Below are 27,079 nucleotides of genomic sequence, written 5' to 3'. Positions count from 1 at the left end.
AATCATATCTGTTGGAGGGAATGAGGATCAGCATCTAGGAAAATAGAAAATGCTCTCAAAGAAGAATTTAAGCCACTCAATCCCTTCACATTCTAGGCTTGGCCTTACCCTTCCAGTGTTTTTACACATCACTCTCTTCAGGTAATCTGTGCTCCAGACAAAGCTGCCTCCTTGCAGTTCCTGGACTCAATGCTGTGTTTCTAAGCCTTGGTACAGGCTGTGGTCACCCCCTCTCTGGCCTCCCCCCACACCTAGAAAGAATGCCTTGTCTTCTCCCCTCTCCCCTGGATCTGAGCTTGTATTCATTGGGGAAATCTCTTCCTCCTCAAATGATTTTCTTGAGGGGATATTCAATATGGGGGAGAGGGGAGGGTTCAGGAAAAAGGATTGTGGTATATAAACAAAAGGCAACTTTTCTTGAGGGCATGAAAATAAAAATGAATGCTTATTGAATTGCACTAGACCTTAAGTCCAGGTCCCTGTGGAAGAGAGGACTCCTGAGCAATGCCTCCCAGGGTCCTGCTTTCTGGTCTGGGGGCTGCCCCTGACTTCCAGGGTCCTTTGGCAAGTCACTTGCCTTCCTTAAGCCTGTTTTCTCATCTACAGCAAAAAAGGGTTGGACTTGATTTTTCCAAACTCTTTCAGCTCTGAAATTCTCCCTTTTTTTCTACAGTTATTCATTAGTTCATGAAAACAACAGTAGCTACAACACCAAAATCTCTCTTATTTCCAGATAAATTGTTTTGGTCATCCAGTTTGTTAGCAGACCTCTTCTACAAGAGTAAGAACAGATTCAGACTCACTTGTCACCAATGAATCAAGAACCCCCAAAATGATGCTGTGAAGACATGCTGGCCAGGCCCCCCAGTTCATTATGTAAGTGGAGAAAGAGGTAATGCTGGTATTCCCTATGAAAAAGTTGTGCTTCCTCTTAGACCAAATTGAAAATCCTGAGCTTCCATGACACTGGAATACTACTTAGCCAAGGTGACAGGGGGAAATGAACCCAAAGTCAATATTCCACAGGAAAGAATGTGAGAAGCAGCCCCCTCCATCCTAGCTGAGAACATCAGTGCTGAAAGGGATTTTTGGAAGACAGAATGTCAGAGCTGGAGAAGACTCTGGAAGATAGAACCTAGAATGTCAAGGCCTGAGAGAACCTTAGAATATAGAACATAGAATAACTGAACTGGAAGGAACCTCCGAACACTGAACACTGGTTTTTCTCTACGAACTGAACTTTAGAATAAAGAATATATAGTGTCAGAATTAGAAGAGGCCTTAGAGTAGAGAAGCTAAACAAGACCTAAGAATGTAGAACATAGAATCATTGCCTCAGAAGGGACTTTAGAACATCAAAGACACGCTCCTAGAACTGGAAGGCTCTTAACAAATGAAGTAAGTCTTGTCAGAGCTGGAAGAGACCATGGAACCTAAAACAACAGAAATGTCTTAGAACCTAAGTTAGAGCTACCAGAGATGTTAGAAATAAGAGTTTAACCTAAAATAGGAGAAATGGGAGGAACCTTAAACTGTAGAACATTAGGACACAAAGTGACTTTAGATGCCAAAGAAAACAGACTGAGAACTTTTTAAAAATGTAAATGAATGATAAGGGAAGAGCGCTGAAGAAGACTTATTTGTACTGGCCAGCAGCTCCCTAAGCTTCTGGGTTGCTGCTAATGCAAAGCAACAATGTGGGTAAAACTCAAGGAGCTGATGCCTTAGAAGGTCCAGGCTCAGTCTCCAAGGGGGCAGAGGACACTCAGCAGAAGTGGAAGTAATGGGAAGAGCAGAAGCAGGATTTCCCATGGGAGCACCTGTTGCTCACCTCCTATGACGCCATGTTGCACAAGTCACTTTTTGCCACCATGGACTGAAGTTTCAACATCATTAAAGTGAGAAAATTTCTACAACTCTGAAACACTGACTGGAATCAGAGCTTCAGATTGGAAGCCCTGCTCTGCTCCTTACTAGCTGCATGGCTTTGTTCCTCCTCCATGAAATGAAGCACTCAGCCTACATGGTCTCACAGTTCCCTTTCCAGGCTCAATGTTCCATGAGCGTGGCCATCAGGGCGGCAATTATACATCCTGAGTTGGTATTTTATGCTCAGTCACAGATTCCCATGGGGGAATCTTGACCCCCATGCTGGATCACTTGTTTCAAGGCAATGATTTCTGAGATAAGTATGTTTGGAAAAGGGAAATGTTTCTTCCTGACAAATGTAAAACAATCAATGTTTAAGAAGAGCCCCTCTCCATTATCTAAATTAATCCTCACAACCTCCCCCTGATGTAAGAACTATGTATTACTGTCCTCAGGAGACTGAGGCTGGTGATTGGAATTCTGGAGGCGGTGAGTGTGTTGTGTGACCTCAGGCCCTTCTCTTGCAAACTACGCTCAATTAGGATTCATCTAGCTCTATTTTTCTGTGATGGTCTCCTTTGGCAGTATGGACCCCTTCTGAGAATAATTTTTAATCACAGGTTCTTAATTTGGGATCTGTGAACTTAAAAAATAATTTGATAACTGTACTTCAACATAACTGGTTTCCTAAAATGTATTTTATTTTATGCATTTAAAAACATTACCCTGAGATGGCATCTATATCAAAGCTATATCAAATTGTCAAAGGAGTCCATGACTAAAAACGTTAGGAATTCCTGTAGTGTATAAAATTAAATACATAGGCTTACAAAAGAAACCAATTATATTGAAACAAAAATGCAATGTTTTTCTACTGTCCAAATTCATGGACCCATAGGGATCTAGAACTCCTAATCTAGCTCTTTGCTCCAGAGTTCAAATGCCAGTGAAATTGGCTTTGATTGGAAACTGACTAAAGGAATGGACTATGAGACCTGAAAGGGATCACTGAATACAGAACTTGGGGCAACAAATCTCATCCAGAAGAGGCCTGAAAGAGTGCCTATCTCCTCATTTGACGGATGAGGAAATGATAGCCTAGAGAAGGAGAATAGCCTGTATGCGGTCACCAGCATCTCATTTAGCCCCAAAAAAATTCCTTATAGGAAGGGAAGGCCAGCTATTATTCCATTTGCAGCTATAGAAACTTTAGCCCAAAGACACAAGTGACTTTCTCTTATGGGACATGGTTATCAAGGAAGGCAGCGTGGAAGAAGCAACCTCAAAGAACAGGTGGGATATGAGTTGGCAGATGGGGCACACACGTGGGAGGCCACTGTCACCACTCCCACATGAGGAAGCGCCGACCCCATTCATCCACACCACAAATGAAGGAAATGCTGGGACAGTTTGCCTGTCCCTGTCCTAAAAGGCTTCACTGAGTTCTGCACTGGGGTGCCCACCAAAGCACTGAAGGATGCTGTTAAGCCCATGTGTACAATGGAAAAAAAAGAAAGCAGCTGCTTTTAGAAGGCAAACACAACATCCACCAGTGTGCATATCTCTGCCTAAACATTTCTCACTCACAAACGTTAGTTTTGCCAGCAAGCATTTCCAAAATTGAAACAGTGGTTTCAGTTGTTTTGACATTGGAAACGTCTCAAGTGTGGTGGCTCAACAAGCTATTCATTCTGGCCACAGGACCGAGTAAAGGGATTGGCCAACATGTCCACCGTCCAGGGGACACTCCCATGCCAGATGGTAGAAGGTCCTAGAATGAGGAGGACATAAATATTTGAAGGGAAAAAATACTGAGGGCCCCAAATCCACTCTCTGTGCCAGATCTTCCCATCGGGTTTTTCCTAGGCACGAAACCACATGTGGCCTTTATTACTAGGCAAACTGCACAGCCCATCAGTAAGTACATATCACTGCTGGAAACCTATTAACTAGCCAGTGTTTACTATTCACACGATGGTATACTGGTCAGCTGCTCAGGCCCTTCTTAAGTGTTGGTATTGGGAGAGGCAGGGGAGAGAATCCATCCTTTGCGAAATCATAAGACTTTTGGAGCTAGAAGATCCCTGTGAACACAGGATGTTAGAGCCACAAAGAGCCTTCGAATGTAGATCAGACCCAGATGTTCTGCTGCCAAGCACATATCCCAAGGAGATCACTGATGCAGAGAAAGGCTCCATATACACTAGAATATTGATAGCAGCGCTTTTTGTAGCAGCAAATAACTGGAACAACATATACGCCCCATTGACTGGGGAATGGCTAAACAAGTTGTGATACAGAAAGGTGACGGAGTATTACTCTCCTGCAAGAAACAACAATACGATGGCTTCAGAGAAGCGCAGGAAGATTTATGTAAACTGATGCAAAGTGAAACAAACAGCCAGGAAAACAATACACGCAATGACCACAACAAGGGAAATGGAAAGCACGACAACCATAACATCACTGAAACTGAATACTGCAAAATCATAAAGAACAAGCATAGTGTCAAAGAAGAGATAAGAAGACACTCCCCACTCCTCTGCGCCAAGGTGTGACACGGCCACATCAAATCTGATTTTTTCAACGTGTTGATTGGTTTTGAATTTTTTCCCCTTTTTCTTCTTTTAAAAAGAATGTCATAAGGGATGGCTCTTGGAAGTGGAAAAAGGGAAGAGATACAAGGGGATGGTTATATGGGGAAATGCATTTGGTATAGAAAGGATATCAAAAATCTATTTTCTTAATAAAAGAATATAGATCATAGAATAACTAGAAAGGGTTTTACAGACCATCTAATCCAGAGGCTCATCACCTCGGAGCCACAGACTCCCCTCAAGGGGTCCATGGATTTCAAGAGGTTCATGAATTTGTTTTTGTAAATATTTTGGTAACTATTTCAATGTAATTGTTTCCTGGGTAATCTTATGCATTTTATTTTATGCATTTAAAAGCATTATGCTGAGAAGGGACCACAGGTTTCATCAGATGGCCAGAGGGGTCCATGACACACGAAAAGGTAAGAACTCCTAATTGAATTCAACCTTCTAAGTTTATAGATGGGGAAATAGAGACCTGCCAGAGTAAAATGTCTTGCCTATCAACTGTATCGGAACCAGAGCTACATCTCAAATCTCCTGAATGTCACTAAACTAGTGACACATAATGACTCTTCCAATAGACTTGAAGAAGGCAGATTGGGGCAGAGGGAAGAATAATGGACATCAATGCAGAGGACTCAGGTTTGAATCATAGCTCTCCCATGTATTACCTAGATGACCTCAGGCAAGTCACTTTTCCGCCTCCTCTATAAAATGTGAGAGATGGACTCAAAATGTATGATCCTGTGACCTTAGAGCACATACAAGCCCTATGCCTTTGCATTTCATTATCCACACGTAACCCTGAGACTCCTCTGAACATGTACAGTCTATTAATGAATGAGCATCTTCTGGCTTAATACATCCCTTTCTTAAAATCCATTGCTTAATAACTAATTCTATAATCATTAGAACCAGGGCCTGGGAAAGTGTGTCTTGCCCTATAATCAGGGTAGGGACAAGCTCGTAATCATTTCCAGGCCCAGCCTGCCTTTAATTACAACTCTTATTCAGCCTGGAGTCATCCCCAAAGGCTGCAAAGCAGTTAATTAGAGAAGCATAATCCCCTTCTTCAGCGGAGCTGATCTTCTAGGGTTGTGAGAAGATAAGATTTATGCCCCTTTCATTCCTTTATTTTCTCATCAACACCGATTCATATTTCAGTTTCCCACATCTGAAACAAAGAGGAAAGCCTGCTCAGTCTACTGCTGCCGGAGAGAGATAAATTAGGAGACACAAAGAAGCAACCCTATAAACTCAATCTCTTTCTCTTCCTTTCATATTTGTGATTATAAACAGAGTCAAGGACAGATGAAATATATCCTTCTGCTTTCTCCAACTGTAAGGGAGAATAAAGATAGAGTGATAAAAATCAGGATGGAAACAGGAAACTGAAACCCCAACACATGCCTAGTGCCCAGGGAAGCAGCTGAGGTTCCTGGAGAATGCTTTGGACTTACACACAGGAGGCAGAATGGAGCTCAGTGTGAGTCCTGACAAGGATGGCTCCTAGCCGTATGACTAATGACTAAGCTACTGTAGTGATATTTAGACCAGGAGACAGGCAGGTGGATGATGACCAGTCTTGGAGTCAGAAAGGCCTGGGTATAGGCCTCTGATGCCTTGTAGCTGTGAGACCAGGGCTGAGGCCTAGGAGTATGAGTGTTCAGGCAACTCTCTGAAATTCTCAGTCACTAAGAAGCATCGGTGGAATGCCCCCAACTGCTAAAATCACAGGTTAGACTCTCTCCTGGTGCCTCCCCACATCCCAAATGCAGAGGGATACTTGTACTGTACTATCAGCCCATTCTGTCTGTTGATGTGAGGCCCAGCTTTGTAAACCCACAACGGCTAGAGAAGTGAGCACTAGAATTATGTTGTTTCACTTTTGTCTTAATATCCTGCAGCGCCATGCCTGGTATGTGGGAGGTGATCAGTATATGCTATTAACATATTGACTGATCTGATGTTTCTAGTCATTGTCTCATGAAGAACTTATTTGGAAGCCCTACCTTGTCTACAAAAAGAAATTATATTCTGTACTCTATTACAAATCACAGAAGGCATCTTCAACAGCACCAGTTTGAAGCTCTCAAAGCTTAAAACTGCACCACAACTTTTGGGACACTGTGTTAAGCTCAAGTTTGATCCTCACAACCACCAGGGGAGATGGATGCCATTGTTACATCCATTTTATGGATGTGGAAACTGAGGATGAGAAAGGTTAAGAGATTCACTCAGAATCACACAGCTAGTATGTGTCTGAGGCAGGATTTGAACCCAGGTCTTCCTGGCTTCACCTCTAGGGTTCTGCTCACTATTCCACTTGGCTTCTTATTGGAGAAGGGACATGGTATAACAGGAAGAAAGCTCCATCTGAAGTCCAGAGACCTCTGGCAAAGCCAGAGGCTCTTTGCCTCAGCTTCCCCATGTGTAAAGAAGAATTAATAAGCCTTGCCTCCCATCTTCCTAGGAAGATGAGGAGGTCAGCATGCTTACAGTGACACGGAGATGAGACTGAATGAGGCTGAGTGACTTGCCTAAAGTCACAGGATTTTGCCATTTGCTCAAAAGAAATGAGCTTAAGGTTAGACTAGTGATGTGGCCTACCCTGCTTGGCAGAGATAAGGGCAGTTCTAGAATCAGAGCAATAACAAGCATTTACACAGTGCTTTAAGATTTGCAAAAAGCTTCTAAATACTATCTCATTTGATCCTTCCAACAACTCGGTGAAGTAAGTGCTCCTATTATCCCCATCTTACAAATTAGTAAACTGAGGCAGACAGAGGTTAAGTGACTTGCCCAGGGATGCACAGCTTACACCTGCTGAGGCAGGATCTGAACCACGTCTTTCTGACTCCAGGTCAGCATTCTCTCCACCACACCACCTGGACAGCTAAAAAATCACACAAGTTCAGTGTTGGCAAGGATCTCAGGGGTCATCTAGTCCAATTCATTCCTGAAAAAGGATTCTCCTGGACAGTCAGCCTGACGGGTGGTCATCCAGCCTTCACCTGAAGACCTCTGGTGAGGGGGAAAGCACTCCTTCCCCAGGCAGCTCCCAGCACTTTCAGACCCCTCCTTTCTGACATCCAGCTTAAACCTGTGTCTCTGCTGCTTCTAATTGCTGGTCCTAGCTCTCCCCTCTGGGTCAAGCACAACATGTCCAACTGTTGTTCCACACGAAGTACAAGACACTAGAGGCAAGTGATAAAGCCCCTGGATAAAGCCATTTTTTCAAGTCTCAAGGCAGAAGCTTCCAGGTTTTTTCAGAGGACAAGGGCCAATCAGGAGAAATACCCTGTCAGGCTTCATAATGGCAGCTCTCAAACTATACTACAAAGCAATAGTCATCCAGACAATTTGGTAAGAGATGAGAACCAGAGATCAGTGGAAAAGAAGCAAGTAAGTATTTGACAAACCCAAAGATCCTAGCCATTGGACGCAAGAAGTCGCTATTCGACAAAAATCACTGGGCAAAATGGAAAGCAGTCTGGCAGAAAGTAGGTACTGACCAATATCTCATACCACATAGCTAGTCAAGTTGCAAATGTGCACATAATCTAGACATAAAGGGTGACATCATGAGCTAATTAGAAGTGCACGGAAGAAATCAACTGTCAGATCTATGCACAGGGAAAGAGTTCATGACCAAACAAGAGACAGAAAGGCTCATATGAGGTAAAATAAACAATTTACATTATATAAAAATCTAAAACTTTTTGCACAAACAAAACCAATTTGGCTAAAATTAGAAGAGAATCAGATAAATAGCAAAAAAAACCCAACAACTTTGCAGCAAGTTTTTCTGATAAAGGTCTCATTTCTAAGACAGGAAATTATTTCAAATTTATAAGAATAAGAACCACTCCCCAACTGATAAATGGTCAAAGGACAGGAATAGGCAATTTCAGAGGAAGAAATCCAAACTATCAATAGTCACCAAGCTCCAAATCACTAACACTTAGAAAAATGCAAATTAAAACAACCTGAGGTTCTGCCTCACATACATTAGATCAGCAAAAAGCTGACAAAAAGGGAAAATGACAAATGCCGGAAGAGCTGTGAGAAAAGATACATCAAAGCACTACTGGTGAAACTGTCAACTGGTCCAGCCGTTCTATAAAACAGTTTGAAAAGAAAACAATCCCTTCAGAAATCCTGCTGCTGGGCTAAACAGAAGAGGGTGCTCTGGCAGTCTTGTCTCCAAGGGACATCCATCTAGCTTGTGGAATGACGACTTAGAGCATTACCAAATGTTAGAGTTGGCAAGGCCCTTAGCTGCCTCTCCATCCAACAGAGCCATGAAAAGGAGTGCCCACTACAATGTAACTGACTTCTGCTTAGTGAGCATGAACCCGCTCGTACCCAAGAAGGCTGCCCACTCCACCGCTGGGCAGCATTCATTGTTATGACTTTTTCCTGGTATCAAACCTACATCTGCCTCTCTGCTGCTTCCCCCTGTTTGTTGATCTTGATTCTGCTCGGAAGCGCGTAAGGAACCTTAGATGTCATGTAGTCCATGCCCTGATTTTACAGAGGAGAGAACGGACACCCAGAAAGAGATAATGATTTGCCTAATCTCCCACAGGTAATAAGTACCAGAGCCAAGATTTGAATTCAAGCCCGTGGATTTGGAATCCAGGATATTTTCTATTAAGCTACTCTAAATATTATTTATGTAGAAATTCAATCAATGGCCTTTTTACAATTTTGGATTAACAATCCTCCCTTTACTTGTCCGGGCCCCCAAAGAGGGAGAGAACAAGTGGGAAGAAGAAATCTAAGTTCCTGAGATGTAATGAAGAAAGGGAGGAACAGGTAGGAAGACACTGAATGCAGAAGTCAGGCTGGGCCCTGTTATCAAATGCCATGCTGCAAGATGTAAGACAACAGTGTTTAATAGACTCTGAGATTCCATTATCCATTTATATTTTCCAGTAGCCTCATCCTCATCTAAATTATCCTTTCACTATAAACATGTCCTAATTCATAAACAGGATATAAAATAAATCATGTTGGGAGAGTCGACCATGTTCTGAACCATCGATCTTCCCAGAAATAAAACTCCAGAATTCACTTTCAGAGGAGGAAGGTTAACAAAAAGACTCCAGTGCTGCCCACAGGAACATCAGCGATTACTATCGCAGACGCAGACGGGGTCATCAGCACACCAGGACAAAGTTCTGATCCTGTCAGTCCCTCCCCAGGTGGTAGCAACTGTGGGGAGTCAGTTCCCTTCTTCTGACCTTCTTCAGCTTTCTTATCCGCAAAAGTGGATTGGGATGAAAGGTCACGTTCTGCTCCAGCATTCCAGTTTCTGGGAGCTAAGTCCCTTCCGGGGGGGACATCCTACTGCCTGGGTGCTAAGGCTCTCTCTACCTCTGCAATTACATGTCCTCAGAGCTTTTCCAGTTCTGACAGTCTGTGTTGCAGCATGCTTCTCCACTGCCATTCTGCGTCCAGACTGACTAATTAGCTTGAACTGTCTCTAAATATCACACGATATCTCTTAAACCCTTTACACTCTGGGTCTCCTAACAGGGTGCTCTTCTCTCATCTGACCATCTTTACCTCAGCCCCTCGGGCACAAGAGACTGTGTCTCTCGGCATTGGCCCAGAGAGTTTTTCTGAGGCAAAGACATTTTCAGATGAGTTATTTACTTTCCCCTGTGACTCATCTATGCGCCACACGTGGACACAAGCAGCAAGTTTCACAAAAGCAGCTGTGTGTTGTGTCAGCATCTTCCATGTCTCATATCATGAAGCCTCCCCCCAAGTGGCAGTGACTGCCGGAAAAAAACTGACCAAACACACCCAAGCGAACTCACACGCTGCTGTGACACGATGTTTATGAAATGCATGCAACCACAGATACACCCAAAGGATTTAAGAAACTATGTCACAGGAAAGAAGGCCCAAAGGAGGAAATCCGCTGTGAGGAGGCTAGTGGAGATAACACTAGACCAAGGGGCGGAGACCTGGATTCAAGTCCTGGTCTGGCCACTTCCTGGCTATGTAGAAAAGTCATTTCAGCTCATCACGGCTGGGTCTCACAGACCCACAGAAACTGTGCATGGCAAGGGACCTCCTCTTACCTCTGGAATAGAGACAATAACCCTTACACGCCCTACCCAAAGGGGCTTTTATGAGCTAAATGTTTTGGATGCCAGAAAACACTAGAGAAATGAACTTACTTCAGTTCTCAGAGAACAAGTTCATCTGTTTCTACCAAAAGACAAATCTACCACTTATGAAAGAGTCTTTGAGAACTGCTATGGGGGAAAAAAATCCTACCTGTGGGCCCAGCTGAGATAGCCTCTCCAAAGTCAGTGGGCCTGGCTCCTGGGGCAGCCAACCTGAGGCGCCCACTGGGCCTGTACTTGGGGTCTTCTTAGCCTGTGCTCCACAGGTAGAGCCTTTGAGAAGCCAGAGTTTGGCTTCTCTTCTTTGTCTTTTAATCCCTAGCATCTAACATAATCCCTGGCACACAGTAGGTGCCTATACATGCAAAGCACCATACAAGACACTGAGAAAGATACAAAGATAAATGAGTAACCCTCAGTCCTTGAGACTGTAGAAAAGGAATACTAGAGTAGGCAGACAAAGAGCTGGGTTCTAATCTGTTACTTACTGGCTGGCTGGGTGAAACCTTGGGTTAATCATTTGCCTTCTCTAGACTACAAAGGAGAGGATTAGATTTAATGATCTTTAAAGTCCCTTCCATCTGTAAACGCTGTGTAGAAAAAAAGGGCTTAATAAATAGAGTAACTACTGACAGGAGAATCCGCTCCCTGATGTAGCATCTGGGAGGGGGAAAGGATTAAGACAGGCTCCTTGTGGAAACTGGTGTTTGGGCTGCTCTTTGAAGGAAACTGGGGATTATGTAAGGCAAAGGGTTGAAGAGGCATTCAAGGCAGAGCAGATGGTCTGAGGAAGGGCATAGAGCTAGAACACTGAGCATACCAAAGAGCACATGGAGGGGCGTAATATAGGATAAAGCTGAAAAAGCAGGCTGGAGCCAGATGAAGACAGGCTTTAAACACCAAACAGAGGAGTGCACATGTGATGCTAGGGATGACGAGGAGGAGGAAGAGGAGGAAGAAGAGAGGGGGAGGAGCAGGAAGAGAAAGAGGAGGAAGAGGAAGAACAGGAGGAGGAGGAGGGGAGGAGAAGAAAGAGGAGGAAGAGAAGGGGAGGAGGAGGAGGGGAGGAGGAGAAAGAACAGGAGGAGGAGCAGGAACAGGATAATGATGGCTGGCATTTATATAGTGCTATCTAATTTGTAAAGCACTTCACACAGGCTATTTCACTTGACTCCCACAAGCCTGTGAGGTCAAAACTATTATTATCCCCACTTTATAGACGAGGACAATGAGGCTGAGCAGTTCTCTAGGAGTCTGGCTGTGAAAAGAAAGAGAGATAGTACGTCAGTTTGAGGGATGGCAAGGTCAAGTGGCGGTGGGGGACACTGAGGATCCGGGAGATCTGAGCATGCCTACTGACAACAGAGACTGAGAGAAGATTTGGAAGAGAGAATGATGGGAGGCAATCTGCCAGAGGGCACAGAAGCGACAGCATCAAGGGAGAGGGGTTGGTTTGGTGAGGAGAAAGTCATCTCTTTGGGGAAGTAACACCTACTTCTCAGGACTGTCATGAGGATTCAAACCCTTTACAGAGAGCTTTGTGAATATAAAAGTCCTGTATAAAAGGAAACTATTATCACTACTACTACCACAGCTAGGATACATAAATCACTTCAGTTCAATAAGCATTATTTTGTATCTACTAGGTGCCAGGTAGTATAAACCATGTTATCCAGTAGTGTTTTCAATGGCATGAATAATCTGGTCGGTACTCTTTATTTCCCTTCCATTTGACATGGATTGGTTGGAGAAAAAGTTGTGTTAAGTATTCTGTGCTTTTCAGCTCCTGAATCAAAGATACATTTTGCTAGGTCTCTGGCAGATGAGGACAGACTTTACAAGGGACGAAGGAGTCTTTGGTTCCCTGGTGCTCTGTACTGTGGGTCACTCACACACAGAAGGGTCTTCGTGTGTCCTGAACATGTTTAATACAGAAATAATGTGCCAGCATTGTAGATGCAGGAGATGGGGGATTTAAAAAGAGAATCTGGACTCTGTGACAGGAATGCTCGCTAGGCAGCTTGGCAGATGGCAAGCACTGGACCAGGACTCTATTGAACTCAATTGGGATTCTGCTTCTGACACTTCCCGGCCTTATCAATCGTCTTTCCTGAACACCTACTATGTCCCAGACACTATAGGAATATGAATACAGAGGCTGTTCCAGCCCTCAGGGAGCTTCTGTTCTGCTTGGGGTGGTACAGCATGCTCATGAAATACAGGACACCTACAAACACAGGGAGCCTGAAATCTCCTCTGGCTAAACGAAATAAAAAATAACAAAATATAGCACCGGAACACACAGGGCTTACCAATATGCACAGCAGAGACAGAATTCAGGTGAAGTGAGTGGAGAACCCTGACCCTGCTTCCTTAGGCTAGCTTACATTCCTGCTGAGGGCCTTCCATGAACTAAGCAGGTACTAAGCGCTCGGACGTAAAGACAAAATAGAGTTCCTGAGCTTGAGGAGTTCACCGTTTACAGAGGGAGACAACATGCAAACAAGATGGAAACAGGATAGACTGGAGATAATCAACAGAAGGAAGCCATTAGCATCGAGGGGAACCAGGCAACGCTGCTGGGTACAAGATGGAATTAATTTTAGCTGAGACTTGAAGGAAGCCGGGGAAGGCCAGGTGACAGAGATGAAGAGGGACAGTGTTCCAGGCACAGGGGACAGCCAGGGAAAATGCCCAGAGCTAAGAGACGGAGGGTCTCACTGGAAGAGCAGCAAGCGGCCAGCGTCACTGGATTGTAGAAGGTGTTGCTGGGGGTGAAATGTAAGAAGACTGGAAAGGTAGGAGGGAGCCAGGTTGTGAAGGGCTTTGAATGCCAAACAGGATTTTATATTTGATCCTGAAGGTGATAAGTAGCCACTGGAACTTAGTGAATGGGAGAGTGTGTGATATGCATGCAGTCAGGTCTGCTCCTTAGGAAGATTAGATTTGACAGCTGTGTAAAGGATGGATTAGTGGGAAGAGATTGTTGGCAGGAAGACCAACCAGCAGCTATTTCAACAGTCCAGGTAGGAGGTGATAAGGCCTGCCCCAGGATGATGGCAGTATCAGAGGAGAGAAGGGGGAGCCCACAAGAAACATAACAAAGGTTAAATTGATAGTAACAGATTGGATATGGGAAAGGAGAATGAGGAGGACAACTGGATTGCAAGGACGGGGGACCGGGAGGATGGTAGTGCATTAACAGTAATTGGGAAATTCAGAAAGGAGGATGATTTGGGGAAAAAGAGAATGAATTCAGTTTTGGACATGATGAATTTAAAATGTCTAAGGGACCTCCAGTTCAAGCTGTCTGATAGTCAGTGGGAGATGCAAAATCCAGAGGTTGGGAGAGAGGTTAGGCATCATATGTAGATCTAAGAATGTCAACATAGAGGTGATAATTGAAGTGCGGGCTGATGAGATCACCAAGTGGCATAGTATCCAGGGAGAAGAGAAGGTGGCCCAGGATAAAGCCCTGACACCCACTTTTAGTGGGCATGACTTGGATGAAGATCCAGCAAAGGAGACTGAGAAGGTATTGTTTACTCCAGGCATACCCTGATGGCACACCCTGCCCATGTGCTATGGCTATGAATAAAGAGGTATTAGCCTGTCCTTCTCAAACAGAGGTTTTAGTTGTTACACCTTAGCAGACTAAAGCTGAGATGACTGAGCTGGCCCTGTAGAGATGAGCACGTCAGCTGAGAGAATAAGACCCACCCACTAAGGAACAGGCCTAGGAGGGAGGCTGTGCTCAGAATGAAGCAAGTCCAATAAGCCTGGTGGAACAGTGATAGTTTATTGAGAAAAGCACAATGTCATCATCAGAAAGAATCTGGGATCACGCAATATCAGAAGTATGAGTTGTCCCTCCACACATTTCTAACGCATGGTCCCTGCACACATAATCATTTTCCAGGTTCATTCTCTCCACCAGTACTGTTTATTTGTTGGAGAGTATACCCTACATTTATGGGAAAATGTTCTTTCTATGCTATTTCATTAAATGCCTTTGCTTTGAACTAATTGTCTTCTTTGGCTGACTAGAGAAAAAGTCACCACACTAGTAGGGGCTCAGAGCTATTGTTTTGGGTGTACACAGTTCATCAAATCTGGGCTAGCTATTACAGGGACCCCACTGTGAGAGAAGGGAACATAGACAGTACATGAATATAAAATGACTAGAGGTGGGCACTAATAACTGGGGGAATTAGGAAAGGCCTCCTAAAAGAGTTGGCACTTGTGACAACTCTTGAAGGGAAACAAGAGTTTCTAAGAAGCAGAAGGAAGGATATCTCTGTCTTGTAACACCCTAAACACGGAGGACAGACAGCATATTCAAAGGCATAGAGGGAGAGACAGAGTGCTGTACATGAAGGACAGCAAGCAGGTCAACTGCTAGACCATAAAAAAAAAGGGAAGAAAAGTAATGTATAATTAGTCTGAAAGGCAGGTGGGGTGAGAGGCTTTAAATGACAAATAAGGGAGTTTGCACTTTATCCTAAGGGCAAGGAGGGGGAATCACTATGCCCCAGGACAGGAGAATGACCAGATCTGTTGTGTCCTTTAAGAATGTCAATTCAAAAAGGGCAGATGGGAGAGATGGGGATCAGGGGCAAATCTCTTGGCCTTTCTGTACCCCACTTTCCTCAACTGTAAAGTGGAAAGTCAATAATAACGGTGCTACCTACCTCAGTGACCATGACAGCTATCCCTAGAGTGCAGAATAACAACTGCAGTTCAATTCTACAAGCAATTATTAACTGTCTGCTATATGCCAGGCACTGGAATCACACCATCCCCGATCTACACAGTCACACACTTGTACTCACACACTTGTACGCAGGTGAGAATCAAACTAAAATGAACATCAGGGAAATGAGAACCAGGAGAACAACATAAACGATGCCTACCACGAAGTTAACAAACATGACCTGAGGCCAACCTCATTCCAGGAAAACAGAGGATGAAGCAGTCTTCCCTCAGTCTGCAGGGCTGAGGGCACTCCAGGTGGGGGATGCAACAAGCTGGTAGATGCCATTGCTGGTCACTTGCTTTTTCTCAACTGTTTTTCCATTATAAGGGTGGGTTCAATGGGATTGAGGGTGGGGTGGTATAAAGGGAAATGACTATGGTGTAAAAAGCTCTCAATAAAACTTAAAAAATAAATAAAATGAACATCAGTAGCAACCTTGAAGGAGGAAAAGGAGTGAAGAAAAGGTAACCTTTGAAGTATATCTGGAAAGGGGATATTTTTATCTGCTCAGGTCTGGGACAGCTGGAGGGCTTAAAGAGTGAATGCAAGCTCCCAGAGGGCAAATATTATCTCACTTTTTCATTGTATCCCCAGCACCTAGCATCACACCTGGCACAAAGTAGGTGCCTAATAAATGCTCGTAGATTATTAGCCATTCTGTTTATGAGATACTTGGGTCTTCGCAGCAGGTAATATAACCACCTTGTGGCTCCCCTAATTCTCTCAAATCAGAGGATTGACCATGGGAAGGCACCTTCTAGCTCATGGGTCTAGACAGAGAAGATACATTTGAGGTCAACCAGTCCAGCCTCCTCATGTTACAGATGAACAAGCTGGGACCTAGAGAGGAGTCGTACACCTCCCATCCCACTGGCAGCAAGCGGCCAGAATCCAAATCCTGACCTGCAGCTTATGAACAAATGGAAGCTTCTCGATCTCAGCTTCATGCCGCCACAAACAGCATCAACTGCTAGCTCCCGCCATTCTCCAGTTACCGGGAAGAATCTTTAATAAATGATATAATACGGCCGAGCGCTACTGGGGTAAAGGAGTTATTACGATGCATACATCAGACACCAGTTAGCCGGCAGCCCTTAGGAACAGGCTTCAGAAGAAATTAGTCTGCTTGCTACTCCCTCCCACAAACAGAAAAACCAGATTTTGGAGAAGCATGAATCTTTAATGAAATCAGAAAAGCAGCCCTATGGCACAAACGTCACATTTTGAATTCTACGAGTTCACGGAGGGAAGGGGCCCGAGACATCACTGAGTCCGGGCATGCTTAACCAATTTTTGTGTCACGGGCCCCTCTGGCAGTCTGGTGAAGATTAGAGATCCTCTTCTTGGAATATTTTTGAAAGATATGCAAAATTTCAATCACAGGTTTGTGAAAACAAAGATGTAATTTTTAAAAAAATTAAAGTTCAAGAACTGAACCCCCACCACTGAACCCTTGGAGGGCTATAGATCTCAGGATAAGAACTCTGATCTTGTCCAACCACCCCTGCTTTCCAAGAAAGACTGAGACCCAGAAAGGAAAAAAAGACTTGTCCAAGATCATGCAGCAAGCAGGTTACGGAGGGACCAGAAATGAAGTCTCTCAGTTTTCAGCTCCTGGCTTTTCTATTACACCCCAGGGTTCTTGAGGCTGTCATTGCTAACTCTAACCTTATATGACCTAGGCTTCTATGACTCGGAGGTGGAAGGCACCTTAGGGGTAATTTTATCTAATCCCCTCATTTTACAAATAAGGAAACAAAGAACCACAGAGGAAAAGTGGTCTGTCCAAAGTCACATGGGTAATACGGATGCTAAAAGTCAGAATTTAAACTCTGGCTACAAATCCACAACTCCTTCCTCCACATCTGCCTCATAGATGTAGCATGACAAGAAGTTTCTTTGAAGAATGAGAATTTGTGAATATTCCACAAGACAGATTTGTTTTTAAAGAAAAGAGTTTTAGAGTCCATCTTAATTGCTGAACCCTGCCTAGTCACTGTTTATAAGTTCTCCTTGTATAAACTACTCTGGTGTCCAGTGTAGCTGAGGCATATTGGCCATGGCCTTGTGACAGGGTAGTCAGCTGCACCCTTATTCACACATATAGCACTCCTTCAAATTCATATGGACACAAAATAATAACTAACATGCATAGGGTGTTTTAAGATTTAAAAAGTACTTTACAGGGACAGCTAGATGGCACAGTGGATAGAGCACCAGCCCTGAATTCAGTAAGACCCGAGTTCAAATCTGGCCTCAGATACTTGACACTTGCTAGCTGTGTGACCCTGGGCAAGTCACTTCACCCCACTGCCTCACCCCCCCAAAAAAAAAGACAAACAGTGCTTTACAATACCATTTAGTTCAAACTTCTCAACTCTGTGAGATAGGTGCTATCATTATCCCCACTTTACAGATGAAGAAACTGAGGTTCAGAAGTTAAATGATTTGCCCTGGGTCACACAGCTCATAAATGTCTGAGGAAGTATTTGAACTTAAGTATTCCTGGGCTCTGGTACTCAAATGTACTGACACCTAGCTGCCAAGGCTGCTGAAGATCCTGACTGCCTCATGACATCTGGAAAGGACAGGGATGAAGGTTGCCAAGGGTATAAAATATTCAGCCATACATAATATGTATGCATATATGTGTGCATGTGTGTGTGTGTGTGTATATATATAGATACGTGTGTGTGTGTGTGTATACTCACCCATATAGGCACACACAATTTTCAGAGCTTACTAGAACTATATCATTTCCAGACTGGCCTAAGCAGACACTCAATCACTGTGTCACTGAAGAGTAGTTGCTAAAGGTGTAAACTAATTAAAAATGTGATCTTGTGATTTCATCTTAATCTCACTTACTCATCAACTTTACTCAATGTCTACACATAATTTAGCTGCCTTCTTCATTTAGATAAATGACTGAGTAGCCTACCTCGTCTCTTTATTAGCAACCAGTGCACTGCTAACATTCTGCTGCTCATGATTAAAAAAAAAACCCACACTAATTTAAAAAGCATTTTTATTAGCACCATCATTTCGCTCCAGACACAAAGGAAACACTCTCTTTAATGAATTTTACATCAAGTCTGCTAACTGTACAAACAAGTCTTCCTATGCTTTCAGAGTCAAGTTGCAGTGTGCTGTGTGTATTCGTAAGAGGGAGAGCCAATAAATCAGGTGAACTGCAAATAGAGCATCAAAACAGTTTATTACCAAACTAGGCAAATCAACAGTTTTTCAAGGTAATCCCTTCCCAACTACGGAATGGCTCAACAGGCTGTAACGAAACACTGCTGTGCCTTAAGAAAAGATGAAAGAGATCATTTCAGAGAATCCTGAACTGGCAAAATGAAATGAGCAAAACCAGAATAATTTATTAAAAAAAATAATATTGTAAAGAAAAACAATTTTGAAAGAACTGGAGAATTCAATCAATGTGTGATAAACCAGGCCTCCAGAGAACCCATGACAGGACATGCTGCCCATCTCCTGACACAGGTGAAGGGCTCAGAGTGAAGAAGGAGACATACGTCTGGACATGGTCACTGATTGGATTTGTCTGGCTTGACTAGGCATACCTATTCCAGGGACTCTTTTTTCTTTCTTTCTCTAGCTTTTTAAATTGAGAGGTTGGGAAGCAGAAGGGGGAATTAACAACAGTGATGCAAAAAAAGAGGGCCACTGAAACATTTCAAAATGCTCACAAGAGAATGGAGGGTCGTTCAGAAGGAAGCAAAGACAAGTAGGATAGTTTTGAAAGCAGTGTATGGAATTCATTATAAACATTTCTAAAAGCAAGTGTTATAAAGTAAAGATTTACAGATTTAAATGAAGGTTTCATACACAGTCCTCTTGAGTTCTGCTTTGTGTATAGAAATGATATTTTTTGGTGTTAAGTTTAGAATGAAAAGAAAAAACCACAACAAAGTAATATGCTACTATTTCAGCACATTTGTTCCAACAACTGCCAAGCTTATTGTTACCATCAGAAGATATTTTTGGTAAAGAGCAGAACCAATTATGTATAACATTCTGATCATTTGTATTATTCCTGAACTTGAATCCCCTTAAGACATAAGGCCTCAAAATGTGGAAATCTGAAGATACAACATGAGGGCTATATAGCGGATGGGGTAGGAGTTCAAATTCCATTCGTCTATGCAATCCCAAGGGGCTTTGGCAAGGTAGGGAAGAGGATTAGCCTGCTGCAGAATGATTCTTAAGCACTGTGCCCCTCTAGACAGGATTGCTGCCTTGACTGTGCCATAAGAGTTCCCTAAGGTGATAGTTGTCACCATATTCTTGCCTTCATGGAAGTATACCACCCCAGGAATGACCTAGTCCCCAAACCCAGTTATCACCATCTTACTGGCAGATGGTTGTGTTCTGAACTCTCTGCCAGTGAGGAATTTGTGTGCTGCTACTGGAGGCTCTTGGAGACATGGCAGTAGACTGATATATCACTCCTTGTCAATGGGCTTTAGAAACTGGGCTGTAGAACTCTAGAGGTTCCTGGCAAACAAACCCACACATGCTGGGCCTTGTGGCAGGTGGGCGAGTGCTTTGGGATCCATGGGAGCACACATTTCTGGACTGTTGTTTGTTATGCATGATGACATACAAGCTCCTGTGGCTCTTATTCAACACTGGGCACATTTTAAATAATGGGATGAGATGGGTCTCCTGAATAAGCATGTCTGCATGGTGAAATGTGTTAAGTGAGAACAGTTTCAACTAGTCCACCAGACAGGTATCTATTCACTATGCCTGGGCAACCATTTCAGGATGAAGTGCACCACTGGTGCAGGTTTTTGGAGAGTAAACAGCTGTCATGTCCTAGGCCAAGATACTCAGTAAATGTTGCTTGGTTTAAGGTCTTTAGACAGCAAGCAGGTGAGACTTCACCATTTAACTGCTGTGCAATCAGACGGTGTGGCCACTCTTCAAAAACCTTCTGTGAAAATTCTGCCAAATTTACACAGAAACAGTACACACATTCAGACAGTCACGTGGGATGTGGCAATGAGGACACGACTGGTACATGTGTCTGTGAGAATTTTTAATTCACTTCAGTAACTGACTCTCCCCAATTTAGAAAACATCAGCATCTCTCCCCCCCGAATGCGGTCCATTACACAAGCAAAACTGCAAGTTGTACCAAGTTAAGAGGATTCCGCGACTTCTCAGTTACCTGGGGGCCTCGGCTGCACCCTACAAAAAAAAAGAATTCAGGCTAAACAGCATCAAAGATGTCACTATGAACAAAAATGAATGGGGCTGGTGGAGATGTGAAGATAGGCTTTAATGCTGCCAGGCAACTGCTTCAATTAAGGACATTTGGGATGATTTGGGGGGGTATACTTACTAGAAACTGCAGAATGAGATTTTAGTTCAAAAGGAAAAACTTCCTGTAAAATGGAATGGGCTGCTTCAGGAGGTAAAGTTCCTCTCACTAGTGCTATCCAAATACAGACTGGATGATCCATTGTTGGTAATGTCTTAGAAGGGATTTCTAGTCAGGTGCAAATTGGATTAGATGAGGCAATATGGTGGAAGGGATACTCTGGGGTACTTTGGAGTCAGAAGGTATGGGTTGGAATGCTGTCTCAGAAATTAGCTGGGTCAACTTAACCTCTTTGGAACAGTTACCCCATCTATAAAATGTTATAACATGTAGCTCACAGGATTGTTTTAAGTATCCAAAGATACACCACATATATGTATGTGTCTATGTATCTACGTCCAAAAAGCGCTCTGCAAACCTTAAGGTGATATATACATACATACACATACACATACTTATTATAATGATGATGCTCGTGACCACTGAGGTCCCTTCTGCAACTCTGAAACAGTTCATCAGGAGATAACGACTATTCAGACTATTTATCCCATGTGTTTTTGATAAAAGTGTTACTTTAACCCACAATAATGCCTGCGGCCCTAGCTTCAGCAAGTGTCTCATGTTCTTAACAAGTATAACAAAGATCTTCAGTAAATATAACATTTTATTTTTTTATGAGTCATGTGTTAAACCTGGTTTGCTGGACACATTTCACAGTGACTAACTTTCCTCTTAACATCGCAATTAAGATGAGAAGAATACTCAAAATAGAAGTGCTGAAGCACTTTGATCAGCTCTCTGTTCTCTGGAGAAAAAGCTACAGATCTAGGTGGAGAAAGACTTTTCTGACAGTATAGGTGTGACATTTAGACCCAGGACTATGTTAACATTAGAGATGTAGCTCCTGGTAGTGATACAACAAAACAACCCTCCCAGGAGAGTACGCTGCACTTTATCTCCCTTCTCTTTCTTGGTGGCTACTGCACAGACTCAGGTGCTCACAACTCTTATTGATTTGATACCCTATGACTCCACTGTCCCCCTCTTAGATCCACTACATCTCATTCCCCAACCCCAACCCGAGGCCATCTCTTAGTCCAACAGGCCCAACAACTTCTGTCAAGAAAATTGTGGTTAGTGTTTGGGGAGAAGGGGTTATCTCTGTCCTCATCTCACTTCTGTTAACCTTCTCAATGACCCACTTTCCCACAGAAATCCTCTTCTCTCTATCATTCCATGTCTTTCTCTCCTCTTTTCTTCTTTCCATTTCCTACTTCTCATTCCTTCTGCCCTCTATCATGTAATATAGTGAAGACATACTGGGCCTAGAGTTAAAAACCTGGGATCAAGGTGAAACACCTTGTTGTTCCCAGTAACCAAGGTGATGGGTTCTAGGCCTAGAGTCTCTAAGGTAAAATCTCATGGTCTCCAACTTCAAATCAGAATTGCTGCCACTTCACAACGCTGACCATTAAAGAGGTCTTCAAAGACAATCTGGATAACCATTTCCTGAGAAATGGGACACAGGACACAGGGACAGCCTACTCCTAAAGAAGGATAAGCCTTGATGGTCACTTCTGACTGAGATTTCATGGACAATTTGACTTACAAGCACCAGGACAGCTCCATAATAATTAAATTCTGCAAAAATGTATTAAGTTCCTGCAGTGTTTGTAGCAGGCAAGGAGAAGATAAACAGTTTAGATACAATACTCCCTATTTATCATTCTTGTGTAGTGGCATGAGCACCAAGTTCAAAATGAGAAGATCTGGGTTGGAATTCTAGATATGTCAATGTACTACCTCTGTGGTCTCAAAAAAGTCACTTGTCTTTTCTGAGACTCATTTTCCCAATCTGTAAAATAAAGGAGTTGGGTAAGGTGATCTTTACAATCTCTTCCAGTTCTGATATTTTGTGTTTTGTCTCAGATATTCTGTATTCTAAGGTCCCTACCAGCACTGACATTCTATGTTCTAAGGCAGGGGTGTTCTGAGGTTCTAAGATCCCTCCCAGCTCTGACATTCCATGTCCTAAGGTCCCTCCCAGCTCTGACATTCTCTGTTGTAAGGTTCCCCCCAGCTCTGACATTTTATGTTCTAAGGTTCTCAGATCCCTGCCAGCTCTGATATTCCATATTCTAAGGTCCCTCCCAGCTCTGACATTCTGTATTTTAAGGTCCCTCCAAGCTCTGACATTCTATGTTCTAAGGTTCCTCCCAGCTCTGACGTTCTATGTTCTTAGGTATCTTGCAGCTCTGAATACTCTACATCCTAAGACCCCTTCCAGCTCCAAAACTGTATGTTCTCTGCTGTTTTAAGGTACCTTTCAACTCTGGCATTCTATGCTCTCAATCCTCCCCAAACTCTGACATTCCATGTTGTATGTCTAAGATTCCTTCTAGTTTTGACATTCTGTGTTCTTAGTTCTAAGATCTCTGTCAGTGCTGATAATCTATAACTTGAAGACTTAAAACTTCTGACTTTCTCTGCTCTACATCTAAGGTTCCTTCTAGCTCTGACAATGTATTTTCTACGGCTAAATCTGTTTCCATCTCGGATGTTCTACGTTCTATGTTCTATCAGTGCCTTCCAGCTCTTACAATCCACGTTGTACGTCTAAAGGTCCCGCCAGGTCCGATGCTCTATGTTCGAAGCTCTGATTTCCAGCCCTGATGTTAGGGGTTCCAAAGTTCCCCAGTAAGAGCCTGCGTTACGTAGTTTACGAGCTCTCGACATTAGGCAGTTCTAAGCCTTCTCGGCTCCCGCGGTCCCCCCCCATCCCCTTTTCTTAGACCCCGCATCTCGGCTCGCCCTTCTTCTCTGCACGTTCTCTCTTAGGTCCCTTTTCCCGATCCTCTGTTTCGCTTGGAGATCTGCTTTTCGGACTCGGCCCTCGGGAGGCTCGGACATCCTCTCCTGGCGTCCTAAGGCCCCTCCCACGCGCCGCGTCCTCTGACATTCCGGGCTCCCTCCCTCCCTCCCTCCCTGCCCTCCCCCTTCCACGTCCCCTCCCCCTCCCTCGGCCCAGCCGGGGCCGCCTCCCTCCCACACTCACTTTCATGCTGGGCTCTCGGGGCGGGGTCGCCGCGCCGGCAGGGGAGGGTTGGCCGGGCCGGGCAGGGCCGGGCTGGGGCTGGGGCGGGGCCCGGGGGGCTGGTCGCGCTCCCGCTTCCCCAGCTCCGCTCCTCCTTCACACCCTCTGGACCCCCGCGGAAAGAGGCCGGAGGCGGGGAAGCGGAAATGACGTCGAGAAGCCGGAAGCGGAAGTTGCTCCCGCGGGCGCGCAGCCGCAGCTGCTCCCTCGGCCTCCCCTTGACCCGTGACCCCTGTGTCCCGGCAACCCTGCGTACCCTGAGCCCTCGTTGGGGCGGGACCTCCCTGCCTCACCTGCCGTGGGACCGTGGGCTGGTCACCTCCTTCTGTGGATCCGACTTTACAGAGTTACGGTGCACAGGACAACACTAGTAATGGAGATAGTAATAACGACTGTATTAATAACGATGATAACACTAGCTAGCATTTGTGGAGCACTTTGAGTCTGAAAACCTCTGAAGATCGATACATACATGGATGTATAGATAAATAGACAGGCCGGTAGATAGATAGACAGACAGACAGATTGACTGACAGACAGACAGATAGATAGATTAACTGACAAGTAGATAGATAGATAGACAGATTGACAAACAGATAGACTGACAAGTAGATAGATAGATAGATAGATGATAGACAGACAGATTGACTGACAGACAGACAGATTAACTGACAAGTAGATAGATAGATAGACAGATTGACAGACAGATAGATAGACTGACAAAGATAGATAGATAGATAGATGATAGACAGACAGATTGACTGACAGACAGACAGATTAACTGACAAGTAGATAGATAGACAGACAGACAGATTGACTGACAGACAGACAGATAGATAGATTAACTGACAAGTAGATAGATAGATAGACAGATTGACAGACAGATAGACTGACAAGTAGATAGATAGATGATAGACAGACAGATTGACTGACAGATAGATTAACTGACAAGTAGATAGATAGATAGACAGATTGACAGACAGATAGATAGACTGACAAGTAGATAGATAGATAGATAGATAGATAGATAGATGATAGACAGACAGACAGATTGACTGACAGACAGATAGATTAACTGACAAGTAGATAGATAGATTGACAGACAGATGGATAGACTGACAAGTAGATAGATAGATAGACAGACAGATTGACTGACAAGTAGATAGATAGATAGATAGATAGATAGATAGATGATAGACAGACAGATTGACTGACAGACAGACATAGATTAACTGACAAGTAGATAGATAGATTGACAGACAGACTGATTGACTGACAAGTAGATAGAGATATAGGCAGACAGATACATAGACATATTGAAAGATAGGTATACATAGATAGACTAACAGACAGATAGATTGACTGACAGATGGATGGATACTGTCTCACTGAGCCCATGAGAGGTTAGGTAACTTGGAGTTGTACAACCAGTAAGTGTCTGAGGTAGGACTTGAGCTCGTCTATGGTTCTGGATAGCACTAATTGATCAACGTTTATTAAGCACTAGGGATACAAAGAAGCAAAATACAGTTCCTGATCTCAAGGAGCTTACACATTTGCTGCTACTAATTTTTTTCTTTTTTTGTTTGAATAGCTTGCCCCTGGAGTAGTCAAGACAAGGGTATAAGGCATTTTATTTGTATGTTTGTATGTATGGCCCTTGAGCTGTGGATGGCTTTTTTTACATTTTTAAACATTTAAAAATGTAAAAACTATTCTTAGCTTGTTGGTAGCACAGAAACAAAAACAGGCCCCAGATAGTTTACTGTCCTCTCCACTGGAGGAAAAGAAATAGCTGATGAGAAGTGAAAGGGGTTCTGTAGACACAGAAAGGGAGTCCAAGAAGGTTAATCAGATGCCATAAGTGATTCAAGGAAAAAAAACAAAAGAAATAGCAAGTTGACCTTCATTCTGTATAACCAGTGAGGTAGAAGGTTGTCCTCTTCTAAAAAAAAAAGGGAGACTTAGATTTGACTTTTAAGATCCCGTTTCCTTCTACTTTTCTCAGTCTTCCTTCTCCTTGAGTTCTCTGCAGCCTTTGCCTCTTTAGGCTCTTAAAGAGCCTATTAGATCACTCCCTGGACTCCTTTGCTGGTTCTTCATCCAGGTCATGCTCATGAATAGTGGGTGTCATCCAGAGCTTTGTGTTAGACCTTTTCCTATACTGTTCCCAGTGAGTTCCTCAGCTCCCACAGATTCAATGGTCATCTCTATGCTAATGATTCTCAGATCTATTTGTCCAGTCCGAACTTTTCTTTTGATCTTAATCCCGCATTTCCAGCCTCCTGTTAGACATCTCAAACTGGATATCCCCTAGAAATCTCAAACATGTCCAAAACTCAACTCATTATGTTTCCCACCAAGCCCTCCCCACTTCCAAACTTTTTTATTCTATTGAGTGTATCACCATCCCCCCACTTACCCAGGCACACAACTTGGTTGTCCTCTTCAATTCCTCTCTCTCACCCACCGTATCTAATCAGTTGTTAATTTCTGTTGTTTCTGTTTTCATTACAATCACACTCCTTCCCTGGACACTGCTACCACCATGGTGCAGGTCTTTATCACATCATCCCTAAACTATTGCAATAGCCTATTAGTTGCTGTCCTTGCCTCAATTCTCCCCCAACTCCAATCCATCTTCCACTCAGTGGTCGAATTGATCTATGTCACCTTCCCCCCTCCCCTCCATTTCAGTTAACTCCAGTAGCTCCTTGTTGCCTACAGGGAAAAAAAATATAAAATGTTTAGCTTTTAAAGAAACCTTCATAATCTGGCCCCATCTTACTTTATCCAGTTTCCTCACATTTTATGTCCCTCCATACACTCTGTTATCCAGTGACACTGTCCTCATTGCTGTTTCTCACATAGGACACTCTCATCCCCCACTCCAAGCATTTTCACTAGTTGTCCCTTATACCTAGAGCTTTCTTTCTCCTCATCTCTGCCTCCTGGCTTCCCTCTCTTCATGTAAGTCTCAGCTAAAGTCCCAGTCTTTACTGGGACTGCAAGGAGCCTTTCCCATTCCTTTTTAATCTCAGCACCTTCCCTCAGAGATTATCCCCAATTAATCCTATATTTTTATTTTATCTATACTTGGTTGTTTGCATGTTGCATCCCCCATTAGACTATGAGCTCCCCAAGGGTAGAAACTGTTGTTTGCTTTTGTATCTCCAATCCTTAGTAAGGGGCCTGGTATATAGTAGGTGATTAATAAATGCTTGTTGACTGACTGGTTGATGACTTTAATCCATATTCTAA

The 27,079-nt window shown here is 43.6% G+C and overlaps 1 protein-coding gene across 2 annotated transcripts in view; it reads right to left on the bottom strand.

Annotated features, from left to right (window-relative positions):
• LOC110223982 (transmembrane protein 263-like) overlaps nucleotides 1–23,982 on the bottom strand; it is a 361,940-nt gene extending 337,958 nt beyond the window's left edge. Inside the window, exons 1-3 of one of the 2 annotated variants that reach the window (XR_002328836.1) lie at nucleotides 23,780–23,982; nucleotides 20,539–20,591; nucleotides 18,383–18,562 (exon numbers count right to left, since the gene is read on the bottom strand). Coding sequence is in view for 1 of the 2 variants with exons in the window: in XM_021009761.2 (XP_020865420.1) it covers nucleotides 23,780–23,785 (6 nt within the window). In the remaining variant the exon portion in view is untranslated. Of the gene's footprint in view, nucleotides 1–18,382; nucleotides 18,563–20,538; nucleotides 20,592–23,779 lie in introns of those variants that run through there. The other variant, XM_021009761.2, reaches the window with a different exon arrangement.
• Nucleotides 23,983–27,079: the final 3,097 nt, after the last annotated feature.

Source organism: Phascolarctos cinereus, unplaced genomic scaffold (genome assembly GCF_003287225.1).
Source record: "Phascolarctos cinereus isolate Bilbo 61053 unplaced genomic scaffold, phaCin_HiC Scaffold_9;HRSCAF=440, whole genome shotgun sequence".
Taxonomy (NCBI): domain Eukaryota; kingdom Metazoa; phylum Chordata; class Mammalia; order Diprotodontia; family Phascolarctidae; genus Phascolarctos; species Phascolarctos cinereus.
This window is presented reverse-complemented; position numbering and strand designations above follow the sequence as displayed.